Source organism: Phalacrocorax aristotelis, chromosome 2, assembly GCF_949628215.1.
Source record: "Phalacrocorax aristotelis chromosome 2, bGulAri2.1, whole genome shotgun sequence".
NCBI lineage: Eukaryota > Metazoa > Chordata > Aves > Suliformes > Phalacrocoracidae > Phalacrocorax > Phalacrocorax aristotelis.
The window spans coordinates 54,977,242-55,002,629 of record NC_134277.1 but is presented as its reverse complement, the minus strand read 5'-3'; the positions used below and the strand labels follow the sequence as shown (position 1 = coordinate 55,002,629).

Sequence of the window (25,388 nt, the reverse complement as noted above, 5' to 3'; positions counted from 1 at the left end):
TAAACTATAAGTGCAGGAGGGCTGTGATGATATCTGAAAATATTATGCTTGGCTGCATAGTTAGAAATGCTGTAATCTTGTCCAAGTCCATAGTGTTTTAGCAGAAAGACCCTGTGTGTCAATGCATGGGAAGACATGGGTTCAGCACCTGATTAACTAGTGCAAGAAGTTAGAATGTAGGTGAGGAACAGCAGTGGGTGCTCCAGGAAAAGGAGAGACATGACAGATCTAATGCCCCTGGAAAGGGAAGGAGCGAGATTTCTCTCAGAGATAAAGGGCAGCTTTCACCCCACCCCAGCTCCCACCTTGTTCTCTGCTGCATAAAAGTGATGCCTTTACGGAGAAGCACAAGTTACGTGGGCCAGAGGTCATCTGCTACTGCTTTGTCCCAAGTCTCCCTGGAATATAGTTTTCCACTACCATCTGCCATTTGCTGGTTTTTTACATCTGTCTTTCCCTAAAAGTAACGCCCCCCAAAGCACCCTGATGTAAGGGTTGGTGAAAAATGTGGACCAGAGTCTTTGGGAGCACCAATCATGAAAATTTTTCTCCCTCATTTCAAGCCATGTCTTTTTCTTTCCTTGTTTTCTCCTGGCTCGCTCCTCTTGAAGTAAGCAGGAAGACTTGGTTATAGATGAGATACATCAGAAAATGTTGAATTATATATCTAAATGTAAAAGCATGGGTTAATCGACAGTCATGTTCACACCAACTTAGTGTGATACTTTTTTCCCTTGGCTTTGTACAAGGAGCATGACACTCTTGACTCTTGACATAAAACCTCCCTTTGCCACTCTAAATGGGGTAATGCTCTTCCAGCCTGTTAGGCCTCCTTTGTAATCCCCCTAACCTTTGCAGGGGCAGCAGGAAGGACGTTTGCATGTGAACCATCTGTCAGGGTAGCTAGAAATCCCAGCCTCCTCTGGGCCTTAGAGACTGCTCCAGCCTCGAAGGCTTCACTCAGCAGTAACACAAACACAGATGGTTTCCCTCTTGGACCCGGGACAAACATGCTGCCTTTCAAGATGTGACAATGATTTTCCTCAAGTAAGCCTTCTGTTTAAAAAAATGTGAGCCATCTATATGTTTGGGTCTGTGATAAATGCAACTTTTGCCCCTATATGCATATTATTTTATCTATAAGGGAAAATGTAAATGTTTATAATAAATTTTCCGAAAAGTTAGCCACATTGAGTGCAGGTTTCAATCTATTGCACTTTTAACCTCCACAACTCAAAGGGAAGCCACCAAAGATAAGTGTTGCTTGTACATCAAGCAATCTGTTTGATTAAAAAGAAAAACACAACAAAACAAAACAAAACAAAAACCCCACTGTACATTGATTTATTGATCAAAATGCTTTGGCTGCAAAGTAACTTATTTAATCAACCACAGTCAGGTTTATACCTATGACAACATTTATAAAGTGACTAAATAAATAAATTGGTCCTTACAAGATACAATTCCTTAATTCTCCACGTATAAATTTACTTTGGGCATGCACATGCAGGCAGGGGCTTAGAAGTTAACATAAAACTGAAGCAAACTTTCTGTGCTGCGCAGTACATTTTCACACAGAAATAAGCAGCATAGGCTGAAGCTGGGCTTAAGCACATCAGGATAGTGTGAGCCCTGAGTTTGATTATCTGGAGGAAGTATTATCTTGGATGTAACCACATGCTACTGCACAGAGAAGCCACTTGAGGCTGGATCATTAACAGTTTTCAGGTGCCTAAGACCTGTTAAAATGAAATCACCCTTCACTTCCACCTTATCAGCACTTCTATTTCATCTGAAAATAGTGCCAGGTGTTAAAAGTCAAATCTGAACAAACTGAAATGTAAGCAGCTGAATACAAAACCCCATAGAACCACAGTGAAACATCTCCATATATACTTTTCATTGTATACTAGTTTTTAATGCCTTTCATGGTCTTCTGCAGTAGATATGGAATATGCAGAGGTGATGACTATGTCATCTTTAGGACAACAGGTCTCCTGGTACTGAAAAACATGCTCACCCTCACCTCTTTAAAGAGAGGGTTTTGCATGGGACCGTACTGTGATATGACTCACCTGATGGTTCCCACTGTCTTGTTTCTCTCCTATGCAGCACAGTCTCACCTCCTTCCCAGGAGACTCGTCCTTGCGTCTGCAGGCAGCATCAGCTGCCCTGCTCCACACCCACGCCTTGTAGGCAGCCTCCTTTGCATAGTTGGCATTTTTTTCCAGACCATAATGTTTATTAAAAAAACAGTGGTTTTTAAAGAGGACCAGCATAGAAATCCACCACAGCAGAAGTATTTTAATGATGGTAGAGATGGGAACTGAAAAGAAGAAAGCACAGGCATTTTAAATGCCCCATGGAGTCTGAGGTTTGCTAGCCTCAACGCTCGGTCAGCCTGAGTGATCTACTTGGAGTAATTCCCCTCCCACCCCAGAAGTGGGACTTTTATTTAATGTAAAACTTCTAAATAAAAAGCAACCCCCCCACCCTCAATGTATTCTGAATCAAGGTATAATAATGGTCTTTTTCTACCAGGACTTCCTCAAAAACCAACCCTCCAAAGCCATTGCACCAGATCTGTTTCATTTTTCACATATGATCTGGCCCAAAATGTAGGCTGACTTATGTCAGAATGAGCATAGCACCGGTAATCTGTAAGGAACAGAGCTTTTTCTGGCTTCCCCTTCTGTAAACCCAGTGTTTTAACTGGTTCAGACTGGACTGACACTGCGATGAGTGAGATCTGATTTTGGTCTTTAGTTTTGACAGATTCAAATTGAGTTCACCGCGAGCAAAATTACAGCTGGAAAATAATCTTTACTAGGTACCGCAGTGTTGAAAAGCCAGCTGTGCTTGCATTGCAAAACCACCTGTAGACCGACTATTGACCAGCAAGCATAACTTCAAGGGGCGCCATGCATCTTTCAAGAAATCACTCTCTTATGCTTTGCTGAAAAGCTTCAGTAAGTCAACATTTCAGTACAGAAAAAGAAAGTTCTAACATGAAAAAGTATCAAAGGAAGGCCAAATTCTCCCTGCACTTTGGCCATTGGAAAATTTGACCCTTGAATTACAAACCAAGCCAGAAACAAATATAAAAACAGCAAATGCATAGGTAAGTAATAGTTGTAGGTGCATATATGTATGCATATAGGTACATATATGTGTGTGTATGTATGTGTTTGTGTATTTATCTGGTTTCTATTAGATCGTCTCCTGCTTTCCCATCTGTCAAAGCTGCATCACCTTTTTCTAAAGCAGTAGCCTGGAAACTTTCAGACATGTGCTTATCTTTAATTACATGAGTAGTTCCCCAAGTGCTGGTGGGAATACTCACGTACAAGGGAAGAGGGTTAAAGTGCAGATTTATTACAAACTCAGGCTATTTTCCAGGCTGTGTTTGTGAAATAACTGAACAGGAAGGATTAGAAAGCTGGCAGAAGTCCCAACCCTCTTACAAGCAGGACAACAACTGTAAACATTTAAAAGATCAGATCTGGGAGTAAATCCTCCATCACACTAGCAACGTGATAGCCCCCCTGGAAAGGCTGGGATAAAACTTCTGCTGCAGTAAAACGTTTCGTGGCATCGCGCGGTACCTGACAAATGTAAGAGGTGATTAGGGTTGGACGTGTGATCTTGCTGAGCGTGATAGGCCACTTTCCTCGTGATTAAAGCTATCCCGTAATACTCCCAAAGCATCCTTGGGATCTGGTGGCTAGAACAGGAAATGATTTTCTCATCCTCAGGGAATTCTTCCAGTGCTATAAACAACTGACTGACTTTTTCAATCAGGACAATGAGAATGTAAAAAGGCAATTTTCAGCTGAGTTTCAAAATGTAGTTCTGATTTGAGCGTTTTGTTTCATGAGCCTATTTTCCAGTGATCTCAATCTGATTTTTCTGAGTTCATAGGAAAATACGAATTAACTTCTGTTTCTAAGTAAAAGGTATTTCAGTGTACAAACAGAGGACTTTTTATTTAAAACTCACTGCAACTGAGAGGTCTTGACAATGTTGAAAGGAAAATAAAAGTTACATGGAAATGGGCAACTCATAAAAACCCCAATTTTTCATGAGCAGTTTAGGGCTTCTGTGGTTTGAAGGAGTTTGGGTTGGGTTTTTTTTCTTTTCAGTTAGAAATCTTAATCTTGCCAAAAAATTCTTGGTGTACTTTACTTGGGAGCCTAAGCTCCATTTTTTCAGAAGCGATTCAAGCATTTATGAGCTTGTTTTTAAAAATGAGTTTCTGAGACACCTAAACACACATGACCTCTGCGAAGTAATGAATATTCTTGTCTCTCCCAGACATCGATGGGGAAAGCTCACAGTGCTTCCAGGTGGTGCCTTTAGAGCATTTATTGTGCTTGACATTTTGCAGAACCGCACCTGAAACATACAGAACCCAAGGGTGCTGCACAGTTTGCAGGGCTGGGAATTAGCACTTTGCCCCTTTGGGCCTTCTGTACAATATATTATTTATGAAAGAAACCTTGACTAATCTGAAGTATGCGGCGCACGCTGGTGCTGTTGAATTGCAGTCGCTGGGTGGGGGAAAAGAGGAGAAACCCGCAACTGTGAGCAGTCACAGTTTTTAAAGATGTTTTAATAAAAGGGCATAGACATAGGCATTTTTGTTGCAAATGAATACTGAGAGGGGCAGTTCACAGTCCCACCACTGAGTAGAGTGTTCCTCCCAGAGCTTTTCCAGCGTCAGGCATGTTTGTATATTTTTCCCTCAGTTGAAATAACAGCTCCATCCAAAGGCATGGGCTAAAAGAGGAGAGACTGGCAAACAACTGGCAGCCACAGAAGGCTCCCTGCCTGGCCCCATAAATACCACACTTGTATAACTAGTTGTGGCCAGACACATATACAACCACTGCAGTCATCGCTGAACCTCAGCATTGGAGACAGTGTCCATCACTTTTAGAGCTTACGGTGCTGCTCCTAGACGCTTGCCCTGCCTCCTCGCTCCACTTCTATCCTCAGCTCTCCCCTGGGTCCCAGACAGCATCAGCCTCACTCCCTCCCCTTGCCATTTTCCTTGCGCCTCTTGACTTGGCGGCTGCAGCTTGCCTTTTGGCTCTCTTTGCTAAAGCTTCTGCACCTTCCCCTGCTTCCCTGAGAGCAGCAGCATCTGTAGCTCTTGGGCGTCTGGCAGGAAAGATGCCTTCACCTTGAGGTGCTGCCAGTCTCCCCCATCCTGTTCCCTCTCCTTCGGCCTCAGCAACTCGCCGAAGAGGAAGAAAACACGGTTAAAACCCGCTGGTGGGGCAGGGGAGCGGTGATGCTGTTCCCCAGCACTCCGGAGGACGCTTGAGCCGGCGTTGCCACAGCGACAGCTCCCGCTGCTCCCTAGATAAGGCGGGCAGGAGCATCAGCTGCAGCCCCAGCCCAGAAGGTCCCGCTCCAGCGAGCCCCGACGCCGAATCACAGCCTCCCCACTGCCTCACGCTGCTCTGTAAGTACTTCATCCACACACTTCCCTCCCGCCTGGGTGGCTTCTTGCTTTGATCTTTTTGTGCTTTTTCTTCTTTTTTTTTCCCCCTTTTTTTTTTCCTTTTGCAGCCACCACCGGCAAGCCAAATTGCCCGTGTCACCCGTCGGGTCCCCACGCTGCGGGGAGCAGGCTGGGGATGGTCTTGTGTGGGGAAAGTTGGGGTGCGACCACACTGAGGCTGGAATGTGTGGGATGGGGTTGTGGGGAGGAGAGTGCTTCAGAGACAACGCTTCAACTAACTTTAACTGCTGGGACAGTTCACAAGCGGATAACGTAAGCCAGCAGAGTGGGAACTGGTATCAGGATTTGTATCCCACTACAAAGGATTGGTATGTGCAAGGGTTAGTCTGTACCTCGAGGAACTAATTAAGGAATATCTTGCATTTTCTATTATCTCCAAAGACAAAAACTTTCTGACCTGTGCAAAAGTATCTTGCTTTTTTTTTTTTTTTCCCCCGTTCACTAAAGTGTAACTATTGGGATTTTTTTTTGTGGGAGGTAGTAAGAGTCAGTCCACAGCACAACTTGGGTTTTGAACTAGCCCCCAGAAGTGCACTGTCTGTAGGAAGAAATGGCTCCCAGACAATTCTGGGGGATTTCTGCATCTGTGCAATTACTAGTAGCAAAAGTTTTGGGTGGAAGGACACACCAGGATCAGGCTTTCAAATACACAACTGTTTCCTATGAAGTTTTAAATATGCTTTAGAAAAATCAAAGTCAGATTAATCTGACAGGAATGCCTGGAGAAAGCAGCCTAGTGCCCAAATCACTGAAGAAGAAACTCTGTGCAGTAGCATGAGGCTGTCTTCTGTGCCCAGGAAGACATCACTCCAAGAGTGACGCTAAACATACAGTAAAACTTGTAATGAAAAGTTTGGAAGACAAAGTGGGAACACCCAGACTTCCTACGTTTAGGGCATCTATTTTCTACTCCGACTGTAGTAGACAGGTTGCCTTCCTTTATTCACAAGATTTGCCCAGGAATCAGTTGTAACGGGGCTAGGATAGGACTGGGGTATGGGTGAAGCTGCATATTTGCTGGCAAAGGAGACAAGTGCAGGTGGAAGGAGCCAAAGGCAGCCAGGTGTGGTACCATTCCCCTTGGTCCCTGAGCTGCTTCAGAGGAGCTCTGTGTTGGGAAGGTGGGTGCAAGATGACTACATCCAGATGATAGTATCTTATTCCTTCTTTACACATTTGTAAATGACTTCATGCAAATAAAGGGCCTAGTCACACCATACGACCCTGCAGAGGACATGCGACAGAAGGAAGGACAGGTCTGTCTTTGCCTCCCACGTAGCTTTAGGGAGGGAAGAGAACAGCAAGTAGGAGGCTGGAAGCCTGCCTGTCCCTCCTTGCTCATGTGCTCATTGCAACCAGACAGAGAGGGGCAAAGCAAAGCAATTAAAAATAATTTAATAATCAAAGCCCATCAGGAGACCATAAGCGTGTACATGGTGGGAGGAGATGCACCAGTCTTAAAGGGCAAACCCTGAGCGGCTCTTTGGGCAGGGTAGCAAAAAACTGCCCTTGGTGCAGGCTGGAGTGTAGCTGTCGCAGTCCAACCTCTGCCTCATGTCTGCATGGGGCAGCACACTGGAAGATATTCCCACTTGTTCCCATTTCCAACTGCTGAGTGCATCAGGGGCAGCGAGGCCAGGCCCTGCCAGTGGGAATGTGGGCAAGCACGTGTGTGCTGTCCCACCCCAGGGCCCCAGTTGCTTCCGTTTCTGCTCTTGAACTCTCCTTCTCTCAGCTTATGGGAAAAATATGTTCTTACAAAGTGCTCTGGGTCCAGGAGAGGGTAGGCACACAGCGTCATACAGGCTTCTGTGGCAACCTACTAAAATAAATAATAAATTCAGATTGCCCGCTGCCACCCAACACGGATGCTGTCAAGAGTATTTTTAATTATGTAGCATCTGTGTCAACATGCCAATGTTTTCTTTAACGATTATACGTGTGCTGTAAACTAGTGAATGTTTTTTCTTGGGGATTTTGTCAATTGTGGAAACAAAACATTCCCCTGAACAAAAAGACAAAAAAAACCACCACCAAACAAACAAAAAAAATCCGCATACTTGTGGACAACACCACATGGTCCACTGAAGGCCTCAGAAGCGCAGTTTGTGGAGACCTTCCAAAGGGTCAGCTCAGAAATTCTAAGTATTCAACATACAAGGAAATGACATGCACATGTAACAAGTCTTTCCCTTAATGTACAGTGTTGAGGACTATTGACATCGATGCCCGCTTAGCCCCTGTAAACTTTGATAAGAAATGCAGATCAGAAATTAATTTACCCATCTTATAGGTAAGAATGATCTCCTACCGACGATTCACCTGAGAACTGCATTGACCCTTGGGATGGGATACAAATATCCATAGGTACCTAATTTCCATGTAGCTGCGTAACACCTACAACCGTTCAAATCCTAGGAGAAGGCAAGAAATGGAGTTTTAACTTTCACGTACCCAAAGCCATTTCTGTGCCTACCTCAGGATTAAATGAAAAAGTCCAGCTCTTTAGTTTTGTTCTCTAAGCTTTAGTTTTCTATCTTACAAGGTAGGGTTTTTCAATGAGATTTCATTTCAAGTTGGTTTAAATGTCACATGATGGCCTCAAAAGATTCACATCATTTTTGTAGAAGTATGTGAGCAGCTTTGCTGAGCATTCTCTAAGCTCTAGCCTGATTACTTACGACAAATAGCTGTGATAATCCAACTGCACATTAAATTAGTAAACCAAAACTGGCTTATTTGTCCATCTCTAGGCAAAATATTTTTACCTAATTGAAGCCTGGAACTGGTTGCATTGGCGGACTTTTTGATGGATACCCACAATTTAAGCAAAGAAAGGAATCCTGTTATTTCCATGCATTTGCATGTTTTAAGACTATGTTAGTGAGTGGTAAGAGCTGTACATCTCCTTTCTCTGGATAGCTTTATTTGGACGCTTTAGTCAAGCACATACAGCAACTGAAAATTCTGTAAAATAAAAAGAGTGTGCTTTAAGCTACTTGGAAATCCACAGCTGATATCTAGAAAGTAAAAAGTTCAGATATTTGTTGTCAGAATCACCATCTCTTACAAGTGTGCGTGCCCAAAGGAGTCCTGCTCTTGTATGGCAGTGACTCAGCATGAGAGTTCATCCACATGAGGCTAAAGTAGCTTTTACTCACACCTGCACTTTTCAGTCTGCCTTACCATTCCTTGCTCTCCTCTGTCTGTAAGTAGAGCCAATCCTATAGCATGCTGAATTCTTTCACAAGGAGCAAATGCAAACCTAGGTAGGCAAAGCTAGAACTTGTCTCAACTTTAGGAAAGCATTTGAAGTATCTTTATCAGCTCTGTCTTTTCCCAAAAGTAAGAGGCTCGAGTTGACTCCTTTAGGTACATACCTCTGCAGGGGCTGCGGTACAGCCTAGCTGAATTGTACCAAAGTCTCAGGCTAAATGACTACTGAATCCTAATTCATATGGAAAAATCTATATGCATTTCAGGAAGTGTCTCCTGCTGAGCGTGATTTAGAGCTCCACCTCAACCATTACAGTTGCACAGAGGATGAATGTGGATCATTATGTCAAAAGATAGAGCGCAAGAAAAAAAACCACCTTAGTCCATCACATAAATAGTAAGCATTACCTACCAAGGCAACTGACGGCAACAGAGAGCGCAAACAGTGCTAGCATGAAGGCTAGGAGGAAAAGAATTGCACTTAACACACGAAAATCTGAGAACGTGCTTCCATTTGTAAAGGCATGTTAATGACTTCGTACAGTCCCCATAGCAGTCTTCCTTCCCAGGCGAAACGTTACTGGGGAATCTGTTTCTTTAGTGGAGGGAATTGATTTTAGTGGTTTGGGAAAGCGCCATTACGATGCTCACATACATCACCTCTCCTTTGAACGAGGGCTCTGTGTGTAATGCACAGCGCCAGCATGTAACAGCACTCACAGATGCGCACATCATGTGCAATGTATAGGCAACCAAGATACCAAAACTCCTGATCCATTTTTCTAATCTTTCTCTTTTTATTATTTTGTCACACAGACTGTCATGACGTGCAGCGTGGAAACAGTTTTGTAAGCAAGGCAATGCTGGCTGTAGGGCAAACTTTTAAAAAAGAAAGGGGGAGGGGTGTCAGAAGTTAGCCTGTGAAGTCATATTTTAAAGCACTGAAGATGCCAAGGACTTGGCATCTGACTATGAAAATGTGAAGACAGATCTAAGGGATTTATTTTAGAATACTATTTTTCAAACTACTGTGTTAAGAAAAAATAATTAAGGAAGTCTCTCATAATCTGCATATTCCAATTCTACATTAAGTCTGTTTACAAAGCTTAATTTTTAATTATGTGAAATAACTCAATGAAACAACTTACTGAAGTCAAACCAAAGTTAATCACATTTTATAAGGCATTTCCAGTTAGTATAATTTGCTACCAATTTTACATTTAAATTTTACTACCTATCCTCTGCTTTTTTGCCTTGAAACCTGTTCAAAAAAAGTCCACAGTGTCTGAAATGGTATCCCTGATTTTACTGAAAACTTTCTAAACAGAGTAGCCTTCAGAAAAGAACATTTTCCTTACAATCATAATATTTAGACAGCATGCCCTAATCAAATCCAATAAAGAAATGGCATTGAAGAAAAAAACCTCCCTCAAGTCACAAAATGCAGTGTGAGCCTTCATATGGCCAGATAATAAGGTTTTGTTTTAAATAAAATTATGACTGCTTCATTTTAAGCCATAGCTATAGCTTACTTATACAGTGGATAAACAGAGCAACCATACCATGCTGAGGTGCATTCAAAGATTTCTTTATGCAGGGTCTTCCCAAGTGGAAGATTATTTTTTCTGTAAATGCAAATGAAGTCTGCAGGCAGTATAATCCTTCAGTGCAGATGTGAGGCTGACTGGGACAGTTCTGCAGAGAACAGCCAGAAGCCAAACCCCTTATCCAGGCCTGATACAGTAAGGTATTTAAGAATTTGTATAATTTTACAGCTTTTTGTGAAGTTTGAACACTGAAGGTCATGGGAGTTAATCCCATACGTACATTATGAGTCAGTGTTCCTGACCTTTATTACTGTCAGCCAGTGTTGCTCCACTTACTTTGAAGTCACTGGAGTTTAGGACATGTTTTTCCATCCCCTGAAGAATTAGCTCAGTGCATGATTATGAGTGCGACCTTTCATATTTTGTTTGGCAAATATTTATGTGATTGGACTTTGCTTGAGGATTAATCGTTATTTATATAGATGCAAGTTTAGTCATAGAAATGAGGTTAACTCCCCTACTGTTCTGTTTTTTGTTGACAAATAACAACTGTAATTCACAGAGAAATAATATAGGTAATTTCTTTACCTCCAGCAAGATAAAAACAAACTCCCACAGTACCGTCTCCTATTTTCCCATCCTTCTTTTCACTGTTTTTCTCCAACTGCCTTTTCTGTCACCTTTTTCTTTCATTTGCCTTTCCTTCTCCACCTTCCCTTCCTTCCTCCTTTTTTTCCCAATTCCTCCTGTCTTTCTTCTACTATTCATGTTGTCTCCTGCTTTTTTCTCTTCCTCATTGCCTTCCTCCTCTCCACTAGGAAGTCACAGTCTGCTCCTATTTCCCAAAAGTGGAGAACAGAGGTTGTGAGTAAAAGACTTACAGAGCACAGGCTCTGAAACAGCTTTGAGAAATGAGTTCCCATGCTCTTACCAAGGTGAAGAGTAAGTCCACTTCATGGCTTTGGGCTCTGTGGGCACTGGTCATCTTTCAGAGGCAGCACTCACACCTGGGTCTTCAGGTTCTCTTGGAGGAGCTGGACTTGTAAGACTAACTCAACAGCATTCTTAATTAAAGTTGGATTGTATGATAAACACCAAATATGATCTTTAACTTACAGTTGAGAAAAAATTGAGAAGAATACCAAAAAACCCATCCTATTTCCTAGTACTTACTCTATGTATGTGATAGCACTTTCTGTATAATCAAAGTCAGTATTATTCTGTGGAGCCAACATATTTCCCATACTAGTGCTGCTTACAGCAAGGTAGGTGGAAAAATGGGATATTGCATGTGTAACCACAGCAGTGAATAAATTCATGTCTTAGCATATGTGAGCAAAATCAGGCCAGCAGCCTGCATGAAGGAGAGCAGCTAGAAGACAAGGCTTCTCATGATCTGGCTAGCAAGTGGATATACAACACTGATGTGTCTGTTTTATGTCATGATGCTGCTTCTTTTTTTTTTTTCTGTGTGTAGTAGCTTCAAGGGGGGAAAAAGACTATTTCAATGATGTCAACAGAATGTGTTCAGCCACTTGATATCCCAGAAGACAGACTGGACAAGCGAGATTCACACTGTAACCATTTAGGTAAGTGTTATTAGGTGATGTCATTGCAGTAATTAGAGGGGTGTTGTCTTCACATCATTAGGTCCTGTCCAGTGCTTGCTTTTCCCCTCCAGCAACACAACTGAGCCCTCATGAAACCTGATAGATTACACCTTCTGCTGATGCTTCTGATGCCAGATGGAAAGGCAAAGAGTGTTTTTGCTGCATATAAATACTAGCCGAAACTCTAGAGCAAAGTTAATTAAAGCGGAGAGAGGAAAAAGAGTCATTGTTCTTTTCCCTGGTAGAAAAAGCAGATCCATTTCTTCATTTACACCACAAATAAACTGAAAGCTAGGATATAGCTGAGCCTTCCCTGAACACATTTTCCATATGCAATTTTGGTAAAAGATATCAAACACCCCCTTTGCCTCCACTGGTGTGGCTTTCTAAATACTTTTTCTCCTTCATCGTCAATCTGTTTCCTCTCTTGAACTTATTTCATACATAACTATTGCACCGAGAGGACCAGAGGCATCTTTGCTCCACCACACTGCTAAATACCAGACTTCATACTTGATAGATGTGCTTTTTGCATATTCATGGTCTTTGCCGCCACTGCAAATGCTATTACTTCACTCCTGCCTTGCAAAATTGTCATGAAGATTTAGTAACCCAGAAACAAAAATCTATTTGCTCATTGTTACCCTTGTGATGACAATAACGAAACACAAATGCAATTTCACTTGCTTGTCAGAAAAAGTGTCTCACCGCAGGCAAGCACAACTTATAAACTTTGTTTATCTGGCCTGCAAGGAAAGTAACCTAGTTCTGCCTCTGCCGCAAGGCATTTCTAGCCAAAGGCACCACTTTTACAACTGCTGGGATACCAGACATAATTGTTCCACGAAATTACTTATTCAAATAAGTACAGAACACGTCCCATTCTACAGTTGGGAAACTGGAGCAGCGGGAGGTTAAATGAGCTCATTAGAGCCATGCAGAAAGCCTGTGAGGGCCAGAAGAAGACCCTGCATCCTCCAGGGACTTCACCTGGAGGTTGTCCTTCCCATGTCTACCCTCAGGCTCACAGATATATGGCTGCCTCAGTGTGAGAGAGCCTGGAATGAAGTCATGTTGCACTCAAGTCTGCAGGCAGGGGTTGGGTGGGGGTAGGGGACCCTGCTGAAGCCAAACAAACAACTTTTAAGAAATCAAAGCATTGTTTTGTGTGCTGATACTAATGATAGGCTAGATTCAATATTTTCAGCTTGCATTAGCACGCAGAAATGCAGATACTTGCAGAAAAACTGCTGACCATCTGAGTCATCTGTATCAAGGCTTGCTTTAAAAAGAAAACCAAAACTCCAGTGTAATGTTATGTGAATATAAAGCAAATTTCAATTGTCAGCTGCTCTGGAAATAAAGCCAGCTCTTGAAGGGAACAATAAACTGGCTCAGGCTGACACACCCACACCCACATGCCCCCCCCAGATCGTTCCCTCACAAAAGTGCCCTTATAACTTTTGAAGGCAGCCCACACAGTTAGCACTGGGTGAAACAGGGATGGCCATGTGACCTTTGCACACGATGGTGCGGCCTTCCCTCTGCCATGTAACACACAGCTGCCCACAACTCTCTCCCTATTCTTTATGTCTACCGCCTACAAAGCATAAGGACCACCTAAGTCACTTGACTCCCATGTAGTATGGCACAGAGGCCTCTTGTACTATTTAAGAGATGTTTCTCCACAGGCATTTTAATCTACTTGGATGAAAGCAGTATTATTAAAGCTTTTTTTTTTCCAACCATCTGGTTTATTATTTCCCCTCGGTTTCAATTTTTATTCATTTTTTCCCTGCAGAGGATCTTTCAGAGCAGCTGATTAAAAGCTGTGACCTCAAAAAGAAACCAAGAAAAGGTAAAACCACCCAGGCTTCCCAGACCACTGAACAAGAGCAAAAAAAGCCAAGGAGAAAAGATACACCAGCTTTACACACTCCACCACCCCTAACAGGTGAGCATACATCTCTCTGAAATCCCAATTCAGCTGAGGGGCTGGAATCTGGACAAAGGTCCGGAGACCCCTCACTCCCTTATGTCCTCTTGGAGGTGAGCAAGAATGCAGCTATACGACGTGCACCTGGGAAGGCAGGCAAACAGAGAGGCTGACTTCCTCAAAGGCACTCCCTGTTAGACAAAGGGTTTTCTCACAGGTCTGGGAATGCCAAGGTGAGTGGGTGCATGCTCCTGAAAAAATGCTCCCTTGGAACTCATAGTCCTACTGCTTTTACGAGATAAATTATGTGTGCTTATCTCTAGATGCTGAGCCATGCCAGATGCTCAGATTCCATCTGGTCCAAAATCAAAAAGGATCCAGTTCAGCCCCTGCACTTTCCTGTGCAACTGGTACCCAGCGCTCAAGGGGAAGCTGAACAGGATTAAGGCTGGGGGGAGATGGGAGAGGCACATAAGCCAGCTGCGGGTTGCTCCTCCTGGAAATCGCAGGGCTCTTGTGCTTATGGGGTCTCTGGCAAAGGGCGGGTGTTTTGGGAAGACAGAAACCACCTCAGCAACAAAGGAGCTCCTTGTAGGATGTTCACTGCTGCTGTGCACCTACAGACCTCTGAAGTTCAAACGCCAAATGCCACCAACCTGGGAAAGGGAAGAATGGGCAGGAGACTGCCACTGAAACCTGGGGATCTTCCAAGATCAGCAGCAGGAATAAACGTTTGTCACTTCTCTCTGCTAACAAGCACTCCTTGTGCTCTCTGGGGAGAGAGCTGTGCTTTTGTATCCACTGCATTGAGTTCTTCTTCCCATGCTGCACATACACAGAGTATTTAGCCAGTTACTACTTGCACAGTCCCCTGCGTGCTTGCAACAATCCACCAAGTCAAAAAAAAGCACCTGGGATTTTCCAGCCCTGTTCAGCTCTCACGTGTATCTGCCTCTCAGCAATTCTCCCTTAGGGAAGAGTGGCTCAGAGGCTGGAGAGATGCATTTTGTGCCCACACTGCTTCACTAGTTAAAATAGGCTTGAACATCTGTATGATTAAACTACTTTGGCAAGATGTCTAAGCTTCTGGAATAGACGATTGCACTCATCTTTACTATGATTTCTGATGGGCTACAGTTTAGTCCATTAAGTACAACCAGAAACCAGGTGGCCTGACAGCATCACTGTCTATAGCCTATGGGATATATTGACTTGGAGGATATGTATGCCTTTGCAAAACCTGAAGAGTAGGTACACTATGCAGAACACATCATCCACTTGTGCAGCCTCACTTCTGAGTAATCAGGAAAGTTACACAGGCGAAAAATTTCTTCCATGTGAACAAGGCCCAAGTGGCATTTTCTTTTATTTTCTTGCCTGCAGGCATACTTTCAGACTTTTCTGATAATCTGCTGAAAAGATACGGTATCACAGAGAAGCCACAGAGAGAGAGAGTGAGTCCAAGCTCTCAGATATCCGAACTGGAGCAGAGAAAGCCCAGGAGAAAAGATACACCTGCAATACACATCCCACCCTTGATAATAGGTAAGAAACGTACTTAGGTAAAGGTGCTTCAAAGAGGAAGCAAAACGTGGCTACTGTCAGAGGTATGCTTGGGAGGGGTCTGGAAGCACGTTGTTCTACCCAGTGTACTTAGCAGTTCCTGCTGAACTGGACCTATTTGGTCAAAGTATATAATACTTTGGCTTATGGAAAGTCTTTTACATATTCCCTACTCATGCTTTTGGGATAGAAGGGAAGGAGAGTAAGAGAAGATATTAGGTCAATTGGTTATCTCTTGCAAAAATGATTCTACTTTTGTGAAAGGCCAACTACTGCCCTGCTTTTCAAATTGAGCAAACGCAAATTTTTAGGTCACCAGCACTAAGATAGCTCACACTGCCTCAAACGACCTGGAGCAAAGCTGTCTTGATTAACCTCCTCTTAACTCCACAGTCCCTAACATGCACTGAGGAAACCAAACTGTGATGAACTTCAATTAACAGCACCTTAAAGACAGTTCTGTGCTTCTGGCATAATACACAGTGCAGCAGCTAATTTGCTGGTAACCATATAGAGTCAGTCAGCCATGTTTTGGTCCTTTGCTTGCTGCATTTCCCACAATTCTCCATCACAGAAGAGCCTCAATTCATCAATATTTCTGAAGGCCTTTGAAGATGTAAAGCACCATGTAAATATTAATTACTAGTGCTCGCAAGGGATGCAGGAACTAGTGCAGGTTTGTATACTATGCACTAGCCCTTTCTAGATCACAGGATGGAGCAAAAAAAATGAATGAACTAATGAACAAATTAATGAATAAAAAACTCCAAAAAAACAATCTCCAGATCCAAAACTAGTGCCCAAACTGGAAAACACTGTTCCTTTAGTTACTGCTTAAATAGACTGATTCTGCTGTGGGCTGGCACTGCTGAGCAGTGAGACACACTAAATGAAAAGGTCCCGAGGCAGATACTTTGGCCCTGAGTGAATAAGCAACATCATGTTGTACATCATACATTTTATGTATGTATTGCACATAAGTACATCAAGCACCTGTTTCAGGTACACTTTGAAAGGAATTTCCTGCATACCTAATAATTATAAGGTGTGCGAATGGCTTCATCAGTCCAAATAGGCACCTGTATTTGTAAACATCTTTGTGAATCTGAGCCTTCATAACTGACTTAAACGTGTAAAAAAAATTTTTTTCATTTAATCAGTATGAGGCTCTCAAAAGCAGAGAGGGGTATGGCTAAGTCTGCAGGATCGTGGCAGCAAGCATGGTGAATACTAGTGCCTGGCATATTGATCCACCTAAGGAAAATATATTTTTTATTCGTTCATTGAACTCAAGCATCCCAATGGCTTGCAGCACCAGAGCTGCTGTGAGACACCAGAAACCTGGTCCAATCATTTGGACCTATCATTTGAAATCTATCATACAACTTCTGAGCCCAACTGCAAGTGCTCCAGTTGTTTGAAATATTTAATACAGACCACTGATAATGAGCTGGTCATATAATTGCTTGAGGAAATTACCCGGCAAATTACCTGGAATTCCACATGACAAATAAATAAGGTGGGAAAAAATCATAGTCTTTTAGGGCTTGATTCAGGAACAGAAGCAGAGGCAAAATTTCTCAAACCACTTGTAAGAAGTATTAGTCCTGTATATTATACTTGAAGCTTACCCTTCCTGTGGACCTTGGAGGACAGATGAGACATTATTTTGGTCAGTCCAAAAATACTCCCAAGAAAAGTTGCCTTTGGCCATTTGTAGCACCTTTGAAGATGCTGTATGTCCTTTGCACTTATATATATATGCAGAGAAGTAGAATCTGAAAGCGAAACACATTTGATAGAAATCAAAGACAGAATGTGTGACAGTGAAACTGAGAGGATTGACTCTTGTTTGGTTTTGATGTAATTGCTCGCTAAAAGGATGCAGCAAGGGTGAATTATTTCCTTGACCTCTCTCAACAATGCTCTGGTTAGATTAGCACCTAGTCACATATTATTTCATGTTTCTACCCTAGCTTTAACTAGCTCAGGTAGGCACATAAGAGAGAAATAACAATCATTTTAAGGGTCTTCACCTCCTGCCTTCCATGTAGAATTCCTCTTTAACTTTTTGTAATTTTCATAGTGAAAATAAGCTAATACAAGTTATATGTTAACAGGAACTTGTTAACTTATAATCCCCAAATGATTTGGTATCAAAAAACTCAAAGACGAAGAAAAGAAAATTGCAGTAACCCTCAAATGTGTGAAAATGCGTGTCCATTTGTTGTTGGAAAAATGATAGAACCTAATTAATTTTTCAGTTGTTTTCAATTATACCTCCAATGACACCTTCTTGCCTCCTGGCGAAGCCACCTTCCAGCACTCAGCATGGATTCAGAGCAGCCTACTAGATGCTGCCTCTCCTTGCAGACAGCTTTTCTAGATCCTGTGTAGTCTGGGTCCATTTTCTAGCAATTGACCACCTGTGGCAGACTTGTGTCTGTATCAGGGGAAAAGTAGTCAATGTGTTTGAATGCCTGACTTTAATTCCTTCCCTACTCTATGGATGCATATTTTCCTTTCAAGATACATACCAACATACAGCGTTTGGCTGGTTGAAATTCACCAGTGGTGACTCCATGACTCGCCATGAAAAGTGATTCATTGTGCCTGAGGGCTGGTCCAATATTTACTACTTGTTTACTTTCAGGGTTATCCCATCAGGTAGCAGACAGAGCACAAACAAACGGAGCTCTTGCGGAACTGCTGTGCAAAATAGAGCCTGAATTATAGACTCGGAGACCTGAGAAGCCCTGGCAGGGCTACGTGCACTAAATAAATATAGACAGGCCTTTCTGTCCCTGTCTTCATGTTATTGGCATTGCCGCCGTAAGCAGCACACTCAGTGCCACGTGTATCCCTTGCGACCTGCTAATGAGGATTGTCCCTGTTCCTAACATTTCCCCTTCAGATCCCTCCCAAATGCCACTTCCAGATGCCAATTCAAAAAACTCCACTTAATTGTTTGTGGTAACAGAGCTTAATTACCAGATTATCTTTATAAGCAGCTGTCTGTGCAAATAGCTTTGTTGTAAATGTAGATAAAAATGGCAGCTGTGTTATCTCTCTCCATTTTGACCAGCTGGTTATGAGCATTCTAGGATGGTACCTCTCCTTCTTGGGTGGCCAGAGAGATTTTCTATTGCAAATAAAAGCAAGTCAAACAGACCATAAAAAGTGATGAAAATCAATGTGTCTACTGGAAGGCATGTAATCCATGTGAGTAGAATCAGTTTTACACCTTGCAAACACCCAAGGGGGCTGCTAAATTGGGATCTGAACATTACCGTCCGCAGGAACCCATGGCTACCTATTGACTAGGAAAATCAGTCCTTAGCCAGCCTAAATGTGTAAGCATGGGCATCACAAAACCCTCCCCTACAAGGGTCGGACTTCTAAATGTATTCAGCCCTCAAACTCCTAGCGAAGTGGCACATTTGTGCCATGTGTGTGCAAATAAGCCATGAGCAGAGGTCTCCTCCAGTGGCCTGCTCCACTCCAACACCTTGGCTTTCTGAGGGGATTAGACCAGAAGACAAAATATAATGACAGTTCTAATGGGTTTTCTTTCCTCTCACGTGATAGTAAATTATTTGAATCTGATCCAAAGCCTGTACTCAGCTCTGGGACACTCTATTGCCATCCCCACGTACCAATATATTCCATTAACTGAAGGACTTCTGACAGCTCTTCAGGCCTGTGGGTTTGAGCAAGAATGTAAATACATGTGTAAATATGGGAATGCAGTTCCTGAAATGTGGCTGCTTAAGGTTTCTTAATCAGATCAGACATAACCTGTAAAACCAGAGTTTCACCCTCATTCTCCCTCATGCCCTAGAAAACTAGTTAAGGTAGCTCCTTTAGGATAACATCAACCCCCCAGTGAATAATCTCCAAGTGATGCAGGAGTAGTACAGCAGTTTAATGTCATCCCTTGCCTTTTTCCAGTGCAAGGGATGTGACTGGAGCACTCCAACACTCTTCCAAAACAGTGCAGGAGTTATCTGTAAGCAGTCACATGGAACTGGTGCCATCTTGGTGTTTTTTTTCTGATTTACAACCCAGGAGGAGTGATTTAGATCTAGCTGGCAAATGGTTGATGTAAGCTAACTACTTGTTCTGCCTGTGTTTGAGCTTCCTAACAGAAGCTCTCATGTCTCTCTGAGCCTTTGGGGTCCTAGTCTCTAGCTAAAAACTGCAAGCAGTTGCAAGTTCTGTTGGGAAAATATGGCTGCGTTGTATTTCTACACTGCTTTCTTTAGTCAGATCCCTTGGCAGATATTAACAGAACAAACTACCAATCCTTAAGGCAGATCTGCATTTCATAATACACACAGCTGGGAAAACAGAGACAGGGAGGCTAAGTGATTTACTTAAACAATAAACAGAGAAAGACTGACTTACAAATGTTCCCCAACACCCTGCTCACTCCTTTAAACCCAGAACTGCCAAACCACATTCAGTAACGCACACTTTCTCTGCAAGTGATCAGTGGCATCAAAGACAAAAATCATTTCCCTGTGTTATAGAATTCATTCTAGCTAAGACATCCCATTTGTATCCTCCTTCCACTGTTTTGCATTAAAAGGTTGATTTTTAAACGCATATAGTAAGTCCTTGAAGTTGCTGGAGGTCCATGGTCTGGAAAGTTAATAACCTGCAGCTCTAGGCTGTGTCCTCCTCTGAGGTTTGAATTCTGAACTCTTCTGGAAACTTTTGGAGTTCATCAGTCACCACTCATTGATAATGATGCATCATCTTACTATTGATGGTGGTAAGCATCTGGTACGCTACTGATGTGGGTCCAGCTGAGAGCTGGGGACCTCTGCTTGGCTCTTACCTTGCTGCTGTCTCTAGTATCTGCTCTAAAAAGACTAGTTTATGTGCTACAACTAGGCCTTCAGAATTACATAAACATACTTTTCTTTCATCACTTTGTAATTCAAATAAGAAAGTGGACATGATCATAAAGCATAGCACAGCTTTATTTAGCTTACATTCCTGGTCTCTTATTCCTGAGTTTGCCCAAAAATAGGTTAGCTGTCATCAAATGATCCAGTATAGGCTCACATTTTAAGCATATTTTAGTTATGTTTCCTCATTCCTCAAATGCTCCATGAAGAAAAAATCAACAAAAAAACCTGTCCCTCCCCTCAAAAACACGACAGCCCAAACCCCAAAGACAACAACAAAAAAAAATTTATTTGCCTAAGTTGTCTATACGAATAGAAGTCTGGGTGTGGAACATTTACACCCACCTCCACAAAATGGCATAAGTCTTTGCAGGTAACAATAGTGGTTACTCAACTGTTGCTTGAACAGATGAAGTCCTTTGTGTATCAACATAATATTTATTCACGCCTTTCAGTTTATTTTATGGTCCCTCTGAAATGAACTGGTTCACAAGAACTGCATATAAATGAAGCAGGAGCTACCTTAAATAAAGTGCTGTATAGCTTAATATTTTCATTAATCCATCACCTCTTGAAAAGACTCCGAAGTTGAAGAAAATCTTCCTGTGCGGTATTGGTCTATTTTCAGAGCCGGTCAAGACTGAAAGCCTTCTCTGTGAGAGGGCTTTCGATCCACAAAGAAGCAAAATAGGTTGGTTTGACAGAACAACTCAGCTGGTTAGCACAGACTGAGAGCAAACATCAGGAGACTGGATTAAGGAGAGATTTCATTGGTCTCAACACAATGGTAACCCTCATCCTGTTTTTAGAGTATGTTAACCTCCACACCAAGGAATGTGGGCATAAAATGTTTCTTACAGGTCCCTTGCTTTTTACTGGTAACAGGCAAAACCAACACAATCTGTTAAAATAGGGATCAAGAACATTTTCTATCTATTTAATGCATTGTCCTCTCTTCACTCAATTCATTTAATTTCTAATAAGGAGAGCTGTTGCAGTAACTGTGATATCTTGATAGCACATAAAAGCCTCAAGATGTGTAAGGAGTGTTTTAAGTATACTGTTTTAAGTATGAGAGAGAGAAAGAGAAATGGGGAGAGGCAGATATTTGTGGAAGGTGTGTTACACAACCTATCTATATAATAGAGAAGGACTTTGGAAGAAGGAAATACTTACGTGTGGAAAGATACTTCACATAGCATACCTACAGCTGATGAAAAGGTTGCTGGAATCCCCATGGTGTGCTCAAACTGTGAAATCAAATTCCTTTCAATATCATGTCACACTCTTCTTGGGTGCTTTCGTGATAGGGATGAAGCTTTATTTTCCTTCTAGGATGGCTAGGCTTCAAAGCTTCTTAAGATCCCAAACCTCAGTAACTCACATACTGGCTCAAAGCCTTCAGTAACATGCCTGAGTGCTTTAACATTGATCTTAATCCGGTTGCCTTTGCAATTTATCGATACTATGTAACTTCAGTGGGGATGGCACTTGGCATGTTGGTATTCTAACATTTGTCTCTTTTGGCATCGGCATTTGCGGAATGTAAGTATTATTGCTGTATACATATATATATAAAACAAGCATGTATACACATGTTCACATAAACTGACGCAGTCACAAAGATCAATCACAGTATTTACTTCGTCATGCAAACTCTTTCCCTTTTTTAGCTTCCCACACCCTTTTAACAAAGAGGTTTCCAGATGAAACCTCAGTGTCTCTTTTCACAGGTAGCAGAAATACACTGGATTTAAGAGTGCCTGATAAATTTAGCTAAAAATGCAGTGATTCAGTTCTAGTTCACTAAATATCAGGAGACTGAGGTGCCAAAATAAATGAGGAGTAACTCCCATGATGTTGGAAAACAACATGAGGATCAAGAAGTTAGAGGACTGAAAGGTTCTTCTTATCCTCATATTTTCTAAAGAAGTAATATTTTAAATCAACTCATTTTCGCTTTCTCTCTCTTTTTTTTTTTGTGTGTGTGTCCTGTTTCTAAGGCACTAAGCTGCTTACAGAAGAAAAGCAAACAGTGATTATGGAAGATGAAGAAAAGGATGGAGACACAATCCCCAGTTAAGATTACAGTGATATTTCCAATAATGCAGTGTAAATAATTCTGGGTCATTCAAAGTGGCACCACATAGAAAAAAACAGTCCTTTCATTTTTATAAGTAATAATTTTCTCAAGCATGCACTTGAATTTAAATTATCTTCAAGTGCTTACCTGCATCGTATGAAATTCGAGCAAGCATCATAGGAGATGATGACAGAAAATTCACTTATACATGGGGCTGGAAGGATTCTCTTGGAAAAAGAGAAAGCAGCTTCCCAGGATTTTTGTCGATGAGGAATCCACCTCAGATCAGATCTAGCTTTGTGCAGTGTGGTGATAAGGGTTAACATAAAGGACACCACCAATCCCTGTACCTGGCACTAGATACCAGAGTGGTTGGCAGCACAGGGCCATAAAACATCAACTAATGATTCAAATTGCATTTTTCTCCTGACACTTCACCTCATTCATCCAGCTTTCCTCTGCTGGAATAACAGTGCAAATTCCCACATGCACAGCTGATGGGATAGATGGAGAGAGTGGGAGGGCAGGAATCAACTCTGGAGTCCCTGAAATGCAATGCAAACACTTCCTCTGCCTGTATCTGCTCATGACTTGTATTTGTGATAAGAAAAAGGTAGATTTGCTGTAGTAGGAAAACTTAGAGCAAAGGGCTGTCAACATTAACACATCAAACAGGACAGGCAGCAGAGCTCTCAAAGAGGAACATACAGGAAGTGCAGCACCTGCCTGTTATACTGGGGTAGACTATTGATTTTTTTTTGCTTTCAAAGGTTTTATTCCTGGGTTGGTGAAAGATAAACTAGTTGTATAGTTGATCCTTTTACTCCATATTTTTACTTTTGACACCTGCTTTTTAAACTGAGTCGTAGGTAGTCAGTTAGGAGGGGCTGTAAAGTTCAAAAATCACAGGGGGAGATTAAAAATTGAGTAAAAGGAATGAATTAGTCAGTGGCATACACACACTGAAAGGTGGAACAGCACCATTTTTTAACAGTTTACCTCATTGATTCAATTAAGAATTGTTTCACAGCCAGCTACAGCCTTCAGCATTTGTACAAACAGAGACAGGTACTTGTAGAATTATTATTATACAAAAATAGAACTGGGTAGTTTTGTGCTTACCTTAATAGCTCTGTGCGCTAGATGGAGCAGCACTGCCAGCGGTTACAGATTATCTAGCCTGGCAGACTGAATTCAGTTATCTTTTTAAGAGCCTTAGGCAGGCAGCTGAGGAGCATACTAGTTTGGACTTCATTTGCCACAGTGACTGACCCAGCATCTTTCATGAGAACACAGTCCGTTTGCAGATAATCAGCTTCAAGATGTAATCAACAAGCTTATAATAAATAATCGTGTATTAAAGTGTGCAAGAGGCCAGCTATATTATTAAAGGGATGTCTGATACCTAGGCAGCGTACTTTTTTTATCCTGTTAATCTATCAGATAATATTTAAAATATAATCAACCCATAGTTCATATAACAGCATTCATATAAGTTACACAGTTATGTACGTCACAGCAAGTATGTGACAAAAAAATATGTGCAATTCGAGTCTAGCTTTACCAGTGACGTTGGTGAATATCTTCAGTGCACAATACAGCAAGAGTGAGAGCGTGGAGTCCTGAAAAGGTTCAAATGGACATCAGCAACGGATTAGCTGTGAAAATGTACATGGTTAGACTTGAAGGCCCTTAACAACACAAGGCAGGAGCACAAATAGGATGTGACTGACTTCACTGCTCTGAAGAGGATTTGTTTCCAAGCCTGGGGAATGCTGACACAGCGTAAGATGAAAAAAAAGAGCATCCTTTAAGCCTAGCACTATATGTTCTTCACCAATGAGGAGTTATGGTCCCAGTGACATTTCTGACGGCACAGCAGCCTAATTTACCATCCCTGTATAGATCAACTTGAAGCCCAGCCATAAAAATGCCGCAACATACATCATTTGCTGCAGTTCATTTAAAATTGCATATTCATAGCCTGGTAATTCAGCATTTACTGTTTTTCCACCCAGGAGCAACTAAAAAGTAATTTTTCACTTGATCAATTAAGTAAACAGGAGTTTTTGCAATGATCCTGGGAAGCAGTGCGATGAATTGTTTCTCAAAGCTTTCACCTGCCTCACTGCACTCAGTGAAAATGTTAAATGTTACTATATTTGGGAATAAGATAGGATTTTTTCAAATCAGATAAACACTGCCTCCTCCCCCAAAACAAACCCTTTAGGTGTTGCAGAATTGTGTGTGGACTGTACAACGGCGTGAATGTGGTTTATTGGGTTCAGTTATTGTCCTTCAGGCTCTGAACTCTCCTTTTAAGACCAGGTAGTGTTAAAACTGCACAAAATCCTCTCTTAGGCAAATGGCTGGAGTTGGTGTGTTCAGGGGCAGAAATGCTTTTGTACCCAGTGTCCCCAAAGGTCCCCCACAGCCATTACAGCAAAAACTGAAGGAAACAGAAAGCACAGAAACAGGCTAAGCCTTTCCATAGCACTGTTAGGACTGGGATGCTTGTGACTGAAGTTGCTTACATTGTCTGCACACAGGCATTGACTATTTAGGGTCTTAGTAGCTGGCTTGCGTTCAGATATTTAGCTGGAACTGCATCTCACCCCAGAACTCTGCACTGGGCAGAACAAAGAGTCCAAGGCCTCGTGGGGAATGAAGTGCTTCAGTGAGTGAATAAAAGACTGACTGCAGTGGGGAGGCTGTCAATAGCTAATATTTTTGGAGCCAATTCTCAGTTAACCTCTACCTAGAAACTAAAGGACCGGTCTGCATTTACAATAGGATTGAGACAAAGGTATTTAACGGTCTTGCACTTTAGCAACTTTCAACTAAGGATTGCAGAAAGCCATCTGAAAGGTATGGGAACATATTTGTAGTGCTAAAAATGAAGTCCATAGGTTAAGGGATCTGCCCAGCTAAGCTGCAGCAGAAACAATTCCAAAGCAACACTCATGATGCTATCACTAACTCACAGA

The 25,388-nt window shown here is 42.1% G+C and overlaps 2 protein-coding genes across 5 annotated transcripts in view; one reads left to right on the top strand and one right to left on the bottom strand.

Annotated features, from left to right (window-relative positions):
- Positions 1-5,383: 5,383 nt before the first annotated feature.
- PPP1R17 (protein phosphatase 1 regulatory subunit 17) lies at positions 5,384-23,809 on the top strand. 3 transcript variants are annotated; one of them, XM_075083635.1, is made up of 6 exons: positions 5,404-5,470; positions 7,824-7,897; positions 11,771-11,882; positions 13,705-13,857; positions 15,223-15,384; positions 18,056-18,197. In XM_075083635.1, the coding sequence occupies exons 3-6, from the start codon at positions 11,801-11,803 to the stop codon at positions 18,136-18,138; spliced, it is 480 nt and encodes a 159-aa protein (XP_074939736.1). In that variant the 5' UTR covers positions 5,404-5,470; positions 7,824-7,897; positions 11,771-11,800; the 3' UTR covers positions 18,139-18,197. The 3 variants fall into 3 exon arrangements, with proteins under 3 accessions (XP_074939737.1, XP_074939735.1, XP_074939736.1); XM_075083636.1 differs by lacking the exons at positions 7,824-7,897; positions 18,056-18,197 and adding an exon at positions 22,322-23,809 and having other exon boundaries at positions 5,384-5,470; XM_075083634.1 differs by lacking the exon at positions 7,824-7,897 and having other exon boundaries at positions 5,384-5,470.
- The window catches only part of PDE1C (phosphodiesterase 1C), a 346,739-nt gene continuing 326,814 nt past the window's right edge, over positions 5,464-25,388 (bottom strand). For both annotated transcript variants that reach the window (XM_075083627.1, XM_075083629.1), the window contains exons 19-20: positions 17,034-17,180; positions 5,464-7,352 (exon numbers count right to left, since the gene is read on the bottom strand). In XM_075083627.1, the coding sequence (XP_074939728.1) occupies positions 7,267-7,352; positions 17,034-17,180 (233 nt within the window). In that variant the 3' untranslated portion in view covers positions 5,464-7,266. The remainder of the gene's footprint in view (positions 7,353-17,033; positions 17,181-25,388) is intronic.